This window comes from Lucilia cuprina, chromosome 2, assembly GCF_022045245.1.
Source record: "Lucilia cuprina isolate Lc7/37 chromosome 2, ASM2204524v1, whole genome shotgun sequence".
NCBI classification, from domain to species: Eukaryota; Metazoa; Arthropoda; class Insecta; order Diptera; family Calliphoridae; genus Lucilia; species Lucilia cuprina.
In genome coordinates this window covers 59,017,095-59,032,957 of record NC_060950.1, presented here as the reverse complement: position 1 = coordinate 59,032,957, position 15,863 = coordinate 59,017,095, and the positions used below count along the sequence as shown (strand labels likewise).

The window sequence follows — 15,863 nt, the reverse complement described above, 5'->3', positions numbered from 1 at the left end:
AACTGCTGTAAAAGTTTACAATTCAATATTTTTTCTTTTTAGTTGCAAAAATATGAAAACATTTTATAAAAAAAAAAACAAGAATATTTTAAGTCTCTTCTTTATTTTCAAAAGGGGATTTATTTTTTGTTCCCTTTTAGCTTTACGAATATTTCGTTGTAGGTTGTATGTAGGGTTATCTAAGTGTTTGTTTTTTTTTTCAATTCTTGTATTTTTTTTAAAACATTTCTTTTCTTGTAATGTTGCTGTTGTTGTAAAGTATTGGTGGCCGAGACTGTGACACCTTATTCCCAAGTCAACAGTAGTTGGTTTTTAAACGCACACACGCACACATACACTTACCAATCCACAATAAATACAACAACAGCCAACATATTCATGTTCAAGTTACCCCCATTAGATCCCAAAGTTGAATTTAACTTAAGAATATAAAAAAACAAAATCATAAAAGGAAACTCGCACACACATATACATTAACACTGGAAAAAATTGACAACTAACTCTCTTATAGACAATCAAAGAATAATAATAATAAAAAAAAGACAAATACAATTTAACTCCGCCCAATTTTTTCTGCACACTGGAAATCTGTACAACAACCCAACCCCTTTTTTAATCTTATCACTTACGTGTGTATGTGTGTGAGTTTAACAACACAATTGTTTTTCCTTTTCTGCTTAAAATTTTGAAAATTCCAGCGCCTGCGCTTAACAATTTTCTTTATAAATATTCCAATAACTTATTTACTTCCCCTCTCTGCTTAACCTGTTCACCCTCACCCTTTAAATTATATTCAGCCTTTAGCGGAATCTGTTTTGCTTATTGTTGTTGTTGCTGTTGTTCCATTATGACCATTATTTATCTTGATGTTTTTATTTTTCTAACTAAACGCATTTATTTTATTTTTCAAAAATAAAAACAAAGTTTATTCATTTATTTTATACACGAGACTTGTGTAAAGTTGAGTTATCCTTCAATAATATTTCACATTTCCTTTCAACTTTTAATGTTGCAGATTTAGCTTGAAAATCTGTTTTTAATGTATGTTTCGGTTTTGTTGTTCTTTTTGCCAATTTTATCATATTTGTTGCTGTTGTTGTTGTTTTTTTTGGGGAAAATTTTAATGTATTTTTCCTTTCACTTTATAACAAATACCCACACACACAAACCTACATATGTATGTGCATACATAAGTATGTAAAAATGTATCTATGTATATTTATTTATATACTTAACTATGTTTGTTTGTATGTTTATATGTACTTAAACTTAGGACTGACTCGATTTTATACATATTTAATGTGCGATTTTATTATTTATTTTCACTTTGTTATTGATTTATGTCCGACCGTATTTTTCTACACTTAGAAAATATAAACAACATAAGTTTCATGTAAAGTTGTACGTTAATATAAAAGATTAGATATAATCGAAAATTTTAAATTATATATAACAATTAAAACACTTGAAATCAACCAATAAACTATAGTGTTATAGAAAATATACAGGGAAATATATCTGTAACTTTTAAACGGTTAGTCCGAGTATTTCTCAACAAAGATAGAGTGCAAACAATGATAATCTGTGATCATCTTTATTTCTCACCAAAAATCAAAAAAATCTGTAACCACTTTTATGTCCAACAGATATCCATGTTTTCAGTGAAAATAGAAAAGTCCATTTATTTTGGAAACTAGAAGACATAGAGCCAAAAGAACAATAATCTTTGCTCACTTTTATTTCTACCAAATATCCATGTTTTGTGTGAAAACATAAAATTCCATTTCTTTTGCAAACTAGAAGAGATAGAGCCGAAACAACGATAATCTGTGATCACTTTTATTTCCACCAAATATCTAAAAAATACAAACGAAAACAAAATCCATGTTTTGAGTCAAAACATAAAAGTCCATTTATTTTGGAAACTAGAAGAGACATTTCCACCAAAAGTCTATGTTTAAAGCGAAAAGAAAACATAAAAGTCCATTTATTTTGCAAACTAATATCCATTTTTGGAAACTAATATCCAAATATCCATGTTTTGAGTCGAAACTCAAAAGTCCATTTATTTTGGAAACTGAAAGAGTTAGAGCCAAAACAACGATAATCTGTGATCACTTTTATTTCCACCAAATTTCCATGTTTTGAGTGAGAACATAAAACTCCATTTATTTTGGAAACTAGAAAAGATAGAGCCAAAACAACGATAATCCGTGATCACTATTATTTCCACCAAATATCCATGTTTTGGGTGAAAACATAAAAGTCTATTTATTTTTGAAACTAGAAGAGATAGAACCAAAACAACGATAATCTGTGATTACTTTTATTTCCACCAAATATCCATGTTTTGAGTGAAAACATAAAAGTCCGTTTATTTTGGAAACTAGAAGAGATAGAGCCAAAATAACGACAATCTGTGATCACTCTTAAAGAGATAGAGTCAAAACAACCATAATCTGTGATCACTTTTATTTCCATCAAATATCCATGTTTTGAGTGAAAATATAAAAGTCCATTTATTTTAGAAACTAGAAGAGATAGAGCCAAAACAACGATAATCTGTGATCTCCTTTATTTCCACCAAATATCCATGTTTTGGGTGAAAACATAAAAGTCTATTTATTTTTGAAACTAGAAGAGATAGAGCCAAAACAATGATAATCCGCGATCACTTTTATTTCATCCATGTTTTTAGTAAACGAAGAGATAGAGCCAAAACAACGATAATCTGTGATCACTTTTATTTCCACCAAATATCGATATTTTGAGTGAAAACATAAAAGTCCATTAATTTTGGAAACTAGAAGAGATAGAGCCAAAACAACGATAATCTGTGTTCACTTTTATTTCCACCAAATATCCATATTTTGAGTGAAAACATAAAAGTATATTTATTTTGGAAATTAGAACAGATAGAGCCAAAACAATGAGTGAAAACATAAAAGTCCATTTATTTTGAAAACTGGAAGTGATAGAGCCAAAACAGCGATAACACGTGATCACTTTTATTTATACCAAATATCCATGTTTTGAGTGAAAACATAAAAGTCCATTTATTTTGAAAACTAGAAGAAATAGATCCCAAATGTTTTGAGTGAAAACGTAAAAGTCAATTTATTTTGGAAATTAGAAGAGATAGAGCCAAAACAACGATAAACTGTAATCACTTTTATTTCCACCAAATATCCATATTTTGAGCGAAAACATAAAAGTCCATTTATTTTGGAAACTAGAAGAGATAGAGCCAAAACAACGATAATCTGTGATCACTATTATTTCCACTAAATATTCATGTTTTGAGTGAAAACATAAAAGTCCATTTATTTTGGAAACTAGAAGAGATAGAGCCAAAACAGCGATAATCCGTGATCACTTTTATTTCCACCAAATATCCGAGTTTTGTGTGAAAATATAAAAGTCCATTTATTTTGGAAATTAGAAGATATAGAGCCAAAACAGCGATAATCTGTGATCACTATTATTTTCACCAAATATCCATGTTTTGAAAGAAAATATAAATGTCCATTGATTTTGGAAACTAGAAGAGATAGAGCCAAAACAACGATAATCCGTGATCACTATTATTTCCACCAAATATCCATGTTTTGAAAGAAAATATAAATGTCCATTGATTTTGGAAACTAGAAGATATAGAGCCAAAACAGCGATAATCTGTAATCACTATTATTTCCACCAAACATCCATATTTTGAGTGAAAATATAAAAGTCCATTTATTTTGGAAACTAGAAGAGATAGAGCCAAAACAACGATAATCCGTGATCATTATTAATTCCACCAAATATCCATGTTTTGAGTGAAAATATAAAAGTCCATTTATTTTGGAAATTAGAAGATATAGAGCCAAAAAAACGATAATCCGTGATCACTATTATTTCCAACAAACATCCATGTTTTGAGTGAAAATATAAAAGTCCATTTATCTTGGAAACTAGAAGAGATAGAGCCAAAACAACGATAATCTGTGATCACTATTATTTCCATCAAATAACCGAGTTTTGTGTGAAAACATAAAAGCCTATTTATTTTGGAAACTAGAAGAGATAGAGCCAAAACAAGGTTAATCCGTGATCACTATTATTTCCACCAAATATCCATGTTTTGAGTGAAAACATAAAAGTCCATTTATTTTGGAAACTAGAAGAGATAGAGCCAAAACAACGATAATCTGTGATCGCTATTATTTCCACAAAACATCCATGTTTTGAGCGAAAACATAAAAGTCCATTTATTTTGGAAACTAGAAGAGATAGAGCCAAAACAACGATAATCTGTGATCATTATTATTTTCACCAAATACCCATGTTTTGAGCGAAAACATTAAAGTAATTTATTTTGGAAACTAGAAGAGATAGAGCAAAAACAACGATAAACCGTGATCACTTTTATTTAAACCAAATATCGATATTTTGAGTGAAAACATAAAAGTCCATTTATTTTGAAAACTAGAAGAGATAGAGCCAAAACAACGATAATCTGTGATCACTATTATTTCCAACAAACATCCAAGTTTTGAGTGAAAATATAAAAGTCCTTTTATTTTAGAAACTAGAAGAGATGAGCCAAAACAACGATAATCTGTGATCAGTTTTATTTCCACCAAATATCCATGTTTTGAGTGAAAATATAAAAGTCCATTTATTTTGGAAACTAGAAGAGACAGAGCCAAAACAACGATAATCTGTGATCACTATTATTTCCACCAAATATCGATATTTTGAGTGAAAACATAAAAGTCCATTTATTTTGGAAACTAGAAGAGATAGAGCTAAAACAACGATAATCCGTGATCACTATTATTTCCACCAAATATCCATGTTTTGAGTGAAAATATAAAAGTCCATTTATTTTGAAAACTAGAAGAGATAGAGCCAAAAAAACGATAATCTGTGATCACTATTATTTTTTCACCAAACATCCATGTTTTGAGTGAAAATATAAAAGTCCATTTATTTTGGAAACTAGAAGAGATAGAGCCAAAACAACGATAATCTGTAATCACTATTATTTCCACCAAATATCGATATTTTGAGTGAAAATATAAAAGTCCATTTATTTTGTAAACTAGAAGAGATAGAGCCAAAACAACGATAATCTGTGATCACTATTATTTCCACCAAATATTCACGTTTTGAGTGAAAATATAAAAGTCCATTTATTTTGGAAACTAGAAGAGATAGAGCCAAAACAACGATAATCTGTGATCACTATCATTTCCACCAAATATCCATGTTTTGAGTGAAAACATAAAAGTCCATTTATTTTGAAATCTAGAAGAGATAGAGCCAAAACAAGGATAATCCGTGATCACTATTATTTCCACCAAATATGTATGTTATGAGTGAAAACATAAAAGTCCATTTATTTTGGAAACTAGAGGAGATAGAGCCAAAACAACGATAATCTGCGATCACTATTATTTCCACCAAATATCCATGTTTTGAGTGAAAACATAAAAGTCCATTTATTTTGGAAACTAGAAGAGATAGAGCCCAAACAACGATAATCTGTGATCAGTTTTATTTCCACCAAATATCCATATTTTAAGTGAAAACATAAAAGTCCATTTATTTTGAAAACTAGAAAAGATAGAGCCAAAACAACGGTAATCTGTGATCACTATTATTTCCACCAAATATCCATATTTTGAGTGAAAACATAAAAGTCCATTTATTTTGGAAACTAGAAGAGATAGAGCCAAAACAACGATAATACGTAATCACATTTATTTTCATCAAATATCCATTTTTTGAGGGAAAACATAAAAGTCTATTTATTTTGGAAACTAGAAGAGATAGAGCCAAAACAACGATAATCTGTGATCACTATTATTTCCACCAAATATCCATGTGAAGTGAAAATATAAAAGTCCATTTATTTTGGAAACTAGAAGAGATAGAGCTAAAACAACGATAATCTGTGATCACTATTATTTCCACCAAATATCCATGTTTTGGGTGAAAACATAAAAGTCCATTTATTTTTGAAACTAGAAGAGATAGAGCCAAAACAGCGATAATCTGTGATCACTTTTACTTCCACCAGATATCCATGTTTTGAGTGAAAACATAAAAGTCCATTTATTTTGGAAACTAGAAGAGATAGAGCCAAAACAACGATAATCTGTGATAACTAATATTACCACCAAATATCCATGTTTTGAGTGAAAATATAAAAGTCCATTTATCTTGGAAACTAGAAGAGATAGAGCCAAAACTATTATATCCACCAAATATCCATGTTTTGAGTGAAAACACAAAAATCTATTTATTTTGAAAAGTAGAAGAAAAGCCAAAACAGCTATAATCTGTGATCACTTTTATTTCCACCAAATATCCATGTTTTGAGTGAAAATATAAAAGTCTATTTATTTTGGAAACTAGAAGAGATAGAGCCAAAACAACGACAATCCGTGATCATTATTAATTCCACCAAATATCCGTGTTTTGAGTGAATATATAAAAGTCCATTTATTTTGGAAACTAGAAGAGAAAGAGCCAAAACAACGATAATCTGTGATCAGTTTTATTTCCACCAAATATCCATATTTTGAGTGAAAACACAAAAATCTATTTATTTTGAAAAGTAGAAGAAAAGCCAAAACAGCTATAATCTGTGATCACTTTTATTTCCACCAAATATCCATGTTTTGAGTGAAAATATAAAAGTCCATTTATCTTGGAAACTAGAAGAGATAGAGCCAAAACAACGATAATCTGTGATCACTATTATTTCCACCAAATATCCATGTTTTGAGTGAAAACATAAAAGTCCATTTATTTTGAAAACTAGAAGAGATAGAGCCAAAACAACGATAATCTGTGATCACTATTATTTCCACCAAATATCCATATTTTGAGTGAAAACATAAAAGTCCGTTTATTGTGGAAACTAGAAGAGATATAGCCCCAATAACGATAATCTGTGATCAGTTTTATTTCCACCAAATATCCATATTTTGAGTGAAAACATAAAAGTCCATTTATTTTGGAAACTAGAAAAGAAAGAGCCAAAACAATGATAATCTGTTATCACTTTTATTTCCACCAAATATCCGAGTTTTGAGTGAAAACATAAAAGTCCATTTATTTTGAAAACTAGAAGAGATAGAGCCAAAACAACGATAATCTGTGATCACTTTTATTTCCACCAAATATCCGAGTTTTGAGTGAAAACATAAATGTCTATTTATTTTGGAAACTAAAACAGATAGAACCAAAACAGCGATAATCTGTGATCACTTTTATTGCCATCAAATATCCATGTTTTGAGTGAAAACATAAAAGTCCTTTCATTTTAAAACTGGAGGAGATAGAGCCAAAACAATGAGTGTGCATGCTACAGATCGCAAATTGATTCTGAGCTGAGCTTTAAGGTAGGTGTAGGACCAATATGTTTTGGTGTTACACACATCAGCACAAACACATAATACCCTCCCCATTATAGTGGTGTAGGATTTAATGATACTTGAACCAGTAGATATTCTCTCGGTTAAAATTTTTGAAAAAAAAACGGCAAATTTAACCTTAGGATAAAATATTACCAGCCATTAAGGGCAAATTTTGACTCAAATATTCATAATAGAAAGAAATACAAATTTTATATAAAGTTGCCCCTGTAGACTAAATAGTATTGTATTAACTTGTCAGTCTGGAGGTTGAGTATTGGATTCCGAACAGAGACTATGATCTGCTACACTATAGCGGGCGTATGGTCATCGTAAATCAGATTAGAATATAATTTGTAATTATATTTTAATGGATAATCAATGGTCGATCGAATACTTGCTTTAATCTGGTGGTAAGAAGAAATAAAGAGAATTAAATTATTGAATTGAAGATTATTTTCTTACATATTTATTCTTATTTTAATCTTACTCATATATAAATTACATATTAATGATGAAAAACAAAATTTGTTTTTGTAAAATAAACATCTACTTTTAGTTTAATGCCCGAATTCAAAAAGAAGAAAAGCAATCAATTTTTAAAATTTTTATGAAAGCTACTTAATTTTTGTTAAATATTGTTTTACATTCTTCTATTTTATGAATTTGTTGATTGTTTTCAAATTTAATTTTAACATCTTCCTTAAAGTTATATTAAACGAACATTAAATTTTTTATTTACACAAAAGAATCCCTACTAATAATAATTACAACTCTGTAGTGGCAACACCCCAATATTTACGCATACGATGCTCATGCTCATCCAAGTCATCATCGTCCTCATCCAAAAATGAACGTTCCTGGGTAACAGCAAAATCATATTCCAAATTGTATGGCATTAAACGTTGCAATGAGCCGAAATATGCAGCATTTGGACCGCCACCCAATTTTGAATAGCCCACAGCACTGGCCAAGGAGTCACGACTTTTAGCATCGGAAAATAAATTATAAGCAGCACCGAATGAACGTGAACTACCGAAATGTTTTGAAAGAAACGAAACTTGTTGCTGCTGAGAGGTGGGCTGATGGTTGTGATTGTGTGTTATAGAGGGTTTCTTAACTTCCGAATAGAGTAATTGTGGAGAACTGGTGGAAATGAATTTTTGAGTATTCGATTTCAATAAATTCGATTTGTAATCATAACGTTCGACCGGAGAACGATTTGTAGATTTACGTTCAGAATTACGATTTTTGGTAAACGATTTAGATATGGTATTCAGTTCTTTGTCAAAAAGTAATTGGGTATTTTGTTCCAACATATATTCCCAACATTTAAATTGTTCCTCGGATAAAACTGAATCGGTTTCATCTAACATTTCCATTTCGGTGGTTTCTTCTAAAACTCTGGCATGAGCTAAAATATATTCATTGTCAGTGTCTGTCTTATGATTTACTAGACTTAAAGCTTGATCACTTTGACCACTGGGCGAAGAACGATCACTTCCTCGAGCTGCTATAGCAGCAAATTGACGTGTAGAACCCAAACGATGACGACAATTTGTATTACGATCACAACACGCCCGTTTGCAGACATTCGGCAGTAAAGCCGAATTACTTGTCAATGTTTGAGGTTTTCGGCGCACAGTCTGTTTAAGTTCTTTTATTAGATAGTCCACATCTGTGCCAATATTTTTGAATCTTATAACGATTACACTAAGATTTTCATTGGAACCAAAACTTTGGGCAATATCTTGCACTCGCTTGGCGGCCAAAACCACATTTTCCTCTTTACGTATTTCACGAGCCATACGATCGACATCTAAAACGGACCATATGCCTTGATTGCAAATAATCAAATATTCATCATCGTTTCCCAGCACACACTCGGCAATACAAGGATCTTTAAGACTAAGAGCAGATGAAGGCATTTTCAAATAGGAGTTATTTTGTTTTGAAACCAGTTCCACATTACTAGTTCTTCTAATCAAATAAGCTCCCGCATTACCTATGCTGGCTACTCTCAGTATATAACGTTTTGTTTTCTGGGGTCTCACCATATCTTTGAGTCGAGTATTTTCTCTGGAAATATGACATAATATGGCGGCCACTAAAGGTTGATCGCTTAACTTTTGCTGAGCCGCCAACAGTGTATATTTCATATACTCTCCCATATTCTCTTTAACACATCTCTCTTGCTGCAGTAATTTGGGCATCATTTGTGCCATTTTCGAAGCTGCTGAGACATGTGAGGATGTACTAACAAACATGCCTAGTAAAGCCTCATCATTACGAAATTTACATTCTCTCAGTTGGGTAACCAAAAGTTTACGACATTTTCCCGGAGTCTCCGAAAACCCCAACAACCAGGGTGGTTTATGTGTTTGCTGATTTGCAGCACAAGTTTCTTTTTGATGACCCTCTGCTTTTCTCGTGGGTAAATTTATACGATTTTTACCCGATACATCCACCAAGCTCCATTTTCTTTGAGTACGACACATTTGCACTTGTCTTTCATCGACCTGAAGTTGTAGATTACAAGATAAATCCAAATATTTAAGATTTTGAGGTACTACACTTATCAAGTCCAAATGATCTAAATGATTATGTGCCAAGTCCAAGACCTTTAAAGAAGTTAATTTGCTTAAGGGCGGTGTAAACAGCAATAGATTTGAGTGGACCCTTAAAACCTGCAATTGTCTCAAATTGCAAACACTATCGGGCAATTGTTGCAATAAATTGCCCGACAACATTAACTCCTCCAGATCCTTTAATTCCTTTAAACAGTCATCCATTATTCCAGTAATCTTATTGTAAGCAGCATATAAAATCTTTAAATGCTTGGCTTGTTTTAAAACCTCAAATATGCGATCATCTAAATTGTTACTGGTCACAAACAATCTTTCCAGCACAAATTCTTGTTCCGTCCACTCCTCTACCACCGGAGGTAAAATTTGTAATTTATTACAGGACAGATTTAAATATTTCAACGATTGTCGTGTTATGGCAAATAAATTGTCGGTTAATAGTTGTATTTCATTACTTTGCAACTGTAGCTTCTCCAGTAATTCAAAACGTTCCGGTAATCTTTCAACAATCCTCAAATTGTTGTAGGCGAAATTAAGATCACGTAATTTTTTCGTTTTACTTGTGAGCAGAAATTCAGTTACTTTTTGTAATTGATTGTGAGAAGCATTGAGCGTTTCCAACATTTCACACTCATTGAGCCATTTGGGTAATTCGGTGAAATAGTTGTTTGATATATCGACATGATATATTTTACTGGGAATAGGTGATATTTTAATGGAATGAAGACCTGAAAAGAGGTAGGAATTGGTATTAAAACGATTTATTAAAGAATAATAATATAGACTAATCTAAAGTCTAGTATGTAGTCTAGTCTGCAATCTTGTCTATAATCTAGCCTATAGTCTAGTCTATATTCTAGTCTATATTCTAGTCTATAGTGTAGTCTATAGTCTAATCTATAATCTAGTTTATAGTGTAGTCTATAGTGTAGTCTATAGTCTAGTATATATTGTAGTCTATAGTGTAATCTATAGTCTAGTCTATAGTCTAGGTTATAGTCTAGTCTATAGTCTAGGTTAAAGTCTAGTCTATAGTCTAGTCTATATTCTAGTCTATAGTGTAGTCTATAGTCTAGTCTATAGTCTAGTCTATAGTCTACTTTATAGTGTTGTCTATAGTCTAGTCTATAGTCTAGTCTATAGTCTAGTCTATAGTCTAGTCTATAGTCTAGTCTATAGTCTAGTCTATAGTCTAGTCTATAGTCTAGTCTATAGTCTAGTTTATAGTCTAGTCTATAGTCTAGTTTATAGTCTAGTCTATAGTCTAGTCTATAGTCTAGTCTATAGTCTAGTCTATAGTCTAGTCTATATTCTAATCTATAGTCTAGTCTGTAGTCTAATCTATAGTCTAGTCTATAGTTTAGACTTTAGTCTAGTCAATGGTCTAACATGTATTGTCTATATAGACTAGTCTAGTCTATATTCTAATATATATATATTTAATTTGCACAACTTTTAAGTTCCACATTAAAACACAAAATTCTATCACGTTCCATTTAAACACTTAACAATACTTACAATTAGAATCGGCAATCAATGATGTTATATTACTGCCATTCAACATTAATTCCAACAATTTATTATGACTGCACTTTAAGGTCTCCAATTGTGCCAAAGAACTTAAATCCAAAACTTCCATTTCGTTTTCACTCACCTCCAATTGGGTCAAATACTTCGTTAAAGAGAAGAAGAAGAAAAAAATTTAAAGAACAAACAACAATAGTAATAAATCATAAATGTATGATAATAACAGAAGTAGTTATGATCATACATTGCATACTTCTATTAAAAATTACAAAAAATGTACTCTTATGGAGAGAGCTTTTGAAGGTACTTATGAGTTTACAGAAAAACGTCTGTCTATACGCTTGCGCACAATAAAAATTACATAATAGAGTTTTTTTTAAGGGAAACGAAAACGATGGCGTTGCCACATATAGATGGACCAATAGAATTTGCAAACATTTTATGGGATTTTTTTAAAATTAGTTCACACCTTTCAAATACTTGATGGACGGACATACATATGTAGTTAAATCGACTCAGAATTTCATAAGGAATAAAAATATTTACATATACTTTGTTGGGTGTCAGAGAAATATTTCTCAATGAGTAAAAAAATATATACACGCCTGGTTCCATATCAACACAAAAATGTTTTAAAACATTCGTTGTCAAGTGTATACATACTTACGACAATACTATGTAATATTGACAACGCAAAGTTATCAATATTGCAACAGTTCGTTGTCGCAATCTAAATGCTTTACACATCCATAGTCTGAAAGTTAAAAAACGTTGTAAGCTACGAATGTGCATAAAATTTATATTACGACGTTAACAATGCATAGGGTTGTCGTACGTCTGTATGTACTTGACAACGTGTCAATTTGGTACCAGACGTGTATATTTATTTTTCATCGGTACATTCAATCCCCACATAAATTCATTTTCAAATCCAAACAGTTCATAGACCATTCGGCAGATTAGTGCATAGACCAGTTAATAAAGTAGTCAATAGTCCATAGATTGGTCAATAGTCTAAATCATATACTAGTCACAAGACTACTCCATAGATTAGTCATTAGACTAGTTTAGGCTAGTTTATCAACAGACCCTAGTCTATTAACTAGTCAATAGCCTATTTCACAGACTTTTCTATAGAGTAGACCGTAGACTTGTACATAGACTAGTCTATATATTGGAGAACTATTGGCAAGTCCATAGCCTAGCCAGTATACTAGTCTATTGACCTGTCAATAGATAAATATATACCTTCACACATAGTTGTTCGGATCCTAAATACATATATTTTTATCGATTTTATAGACCCGATAGGGTACTATCTAGAAATCAGGTAATTGTGAATCAAGTCCAAAATATCTCAGCTATGTAAAATTCTTTGCGATATCGCCAATAGTTCAAGACGATTTTTTTACCGTTTCCAACTATTTATGTATGTGATACGGTTGTTTTTTCTGTTCTATGATCTAATCCAATTTTCAACACCAAGCATATGTATGTATCCGACTTTTCATAAGAAAGCAATCTGGCAACATTGAAACAATAGTATATAACGTTTTTAAATGATAAAAATCTTAAAAAAAAACGTTTATTTAGTTCAGTTAATAGAATATTATATTTACTTTTTCCCAATTTGTTTATAAACTTCTCTAATACTTATGTGTATGAAAATATTTTATAGTTTTGTTTTTTTTTTTCTTTCTTAAATCTTACATTATAATTTCCAATTAATATACTGCCACTTAATTGATTTCCTTTTAAACTAAAACTTTTCAAAGGTTGCTGTTGATCAGAAGAATCACTGGATCCATTTACAGGTTGTTGCTGTTGATCAAGTTTTTCATTAGTTTTCATTTTTAATTTTGATTTATAAAAATCAGCTGAAGGTTTTTTTAAAATTTTCGTAGCTTTAATCATATTGTGGATTGATGTTGTTGTTGATGGATTGGATTGTTACTTGTTGGACGTCTCTTCTATTTTTTAACGGTTATAAAGTGTTTTGCGCAAGATCTTTGTCATGCATGAACAATTTAGCCATATATAAGTGAACTTTATGCATTTTTAATTATACTAAATGTAGATTTAACACAATTTTTAAATATATATTTTTTTAAATTGAGAAATTGAAAATTTTTTGTTATTAATTTTATTTCTTTTAAAATTTCCTTGCAATTATAACACTTTTTGGAAATTCTTTCTTTAAAATAACAGATTTTTTTATACTTTTTTCATTAACGTTTTAATATTTCACTTTTTTTCTTTTATTAAATTTTTATTAAACCGTCTTAAGCATTACGCAGTCAATTCAAAACTAAACATTTTCAAAAGCAACATGTTACGCCTCAGAGATTTTTTCAGTCACTTGTATATTTTGTTGGTAAGAAGTTATTTCTTCTAGCCCATCTACTGCTAACTTAAAAACCACCACCAACTCCAACAACTCTACTTCCACTGCCAAGAGCTGTATTTCTACCGCTACCACCTTTACAAGTACCTAACACCTGTTGTAGCCGTCAGTACTTTGATATTCTCAATTCCACTGGTTTGTTATTAAGCAGCGTATTCAAAAATTCCTCTCTTCTTTGTAAAACAGGAGATCGTGTGTTGAGCAAGTGTTTTATGGTCTAATAGCAACAGAGTTTTAAAAGTATTACAATTACATATATTTTAAATTTGGTTTAAGTCCATTTACTAGTCAGTTGACTAGGTCATATGCAAGTCCATAGACTAGTTCATATACAAGTCAATAGACTAGTCCAACAGACTAGTCTTAAGACATGACAATAGAATAATCAATAGGCTAGTCGATAGTCAATATACTTGTGCATAGACTAATTCAAAGGCAAGTCAATCAAGTTCATGGTCTAGTCATTAGACTTTTTAAAAGAGAAGTCAATAACCTCTCCGTATGCTAGCCCAAAGAATACTGCATCAACAAGTCAATAAAATAGTCAATGGACTAGTTCATGGATCATAGTCAATATCCAAAATCATAGACTAGTCAATATACTTGTCAATAAATCTTATATTTTCACTGACTTTTCAAAAAACTAATCCATAAACATATCTATAGACTGGAGCATAGACTAGTCAATATACTAGTTTATAGACTTGTCAAAATACTAGTTCATAGATTAGTCAATAGAGAAGTCCATAGTTTTTATACCCTTCAACCTTGTGAGAAGGGTATCTATAAGTTTGTCATTCCGTTTGTTAATTCTATAATATAATTTTCGACCCTATAAAGTATATATATATTCTGGATACTTATAGAAAGTACTTAGCCATGTCCGTCTGTCTGTCTGTGTGTATGTTGAAATCAGTTTTCAGAAAACCCCAGATATCTGCGAGATCCGAACTTTCAATAATTCTATTGGAAATACGATCGAATAGAACGCTATTTTAAATCAGTCCAATCGGTCCATAAATAACGAAGATAAGAGTAAAAATCCGAGACCACGTCTGAAAATTTTATCAAATTTTAAATTTTGTTATTGTACTCTTGTTTATAAAAACAAGGCAGATCAAGAGAAACAGAGCGAGAGCAGCACTAGTGAGTTGTTATTGGCTAGAAACATGAAATTATGTATGTGGAGCCTTGCTTACGTTAAAAGCCATAAAAGGGAACTTTTTTGGTACTTTTTCGTTTTTCAAAAGTTATTTTTTGAATTTTCGATACTATTGAACCTAGAAATATGGAATTAAGTATGTAGAGTCTGAATTAGGTGAGAATTTCAAAAGGTATTTTTGGACTATTTTATAATATTGAACCAAGGGACATGAAATTGATTACGTAGATTCGGAATTAGATGAGAACCCATAAAAGGGAACTTTTTGGTGCTTTTTCGATTTTCAAAAGGTACTTTTTGAGTTTTCTATAATAATAAACTAAGAAACATGAAATTAATTATGTAGCGTCTGGATTAGACGTGCTAAATTTCATTTTCTATAATATTGAACTTAGAAACATGAAATTTAGCATGTAGGGCCTTGACTAGGTAAGAACCTACGAAAAAGGACTTTTTAGTACTTTTTCGTTCTACAAAAGTTATTTTTTGAATTTGCTATAATATAGAACCTAGAAACATGAAATTAAGTTTGACTTTTTGGTACCTTAGCGTTTTGCGATTGGTATTTTTTGTTTTTCTGTAATAAAATTCGTACTGACTGTTTTTTTAACACATCATGGTGTTTTTAAGCAGACAAGTTTATAGGTTTTCAATAAACTAGCTGACGAACATATGTATGTGTTGAACTAGTCTCTGTTCTATAGGGGTTTCGAAAACTCAATTATTTAGTTTATATCCTATCAATAGAATAATCCACATATTTCAAAAGGCACGAT

At 30.8% G+C, this 15,863-nt stretch overlaps 1 protein-coding gene across 1 annotated transcript; it reads right to left on the bottom strand.

The window, feature by feature from the left end:
- Positions 1-7,861: 7,861 nt before the first annotated feature.
- Positions 7,862-14,002, bottom strand: LOC111688669 (protein phosphatase PHLPP-like protein). The gene is made up of 3 exons (XM_046956717.1): positions 13,232-14,002; positions 11,513-11,666; positions 7,862-10,722 (listed from the first exon to the last, which is right to left on the bottom strand). Exons 1-3 carry the CDS (start codon positions 13,433-13,435, stop codon positions 8,177-8,179), a joined length of 2,904 nt encoding a protein of 967 aa, XP_046812673.1. The 5' UTR covers positions 13,436-14,002; the 3' UTR covers positions 7,862-8,176.
- Positions 14,003-15,863: the final 1,861 nt, after the last annotated feature.

Excerpts from the sequence above, each read along its gene's own strand:
- LOC111688669 (XM_046956717.1), bottom strand. The coding sequence starts at position 13,435 with ATGATTAAAGCTACGAAAATTTTAAAAAAACCTTCAGCTGATTTTTAT. Across the intron at positions 11,667-13,231 it reads TATTAATTGGAAATTATAAT|TATTTGACCCAATTGGAGGT; the intron begins GTAAGATTTAAG and ends TCTTTAACGAAG. Across the intron at positions 10,723-11,512 it reads ATTGATTGCCGATTCTAATT|GTCTTCATTCCATTAAAATA; the intron begins GTAAGTATTGTT and ends ACCTCTTTTCAG.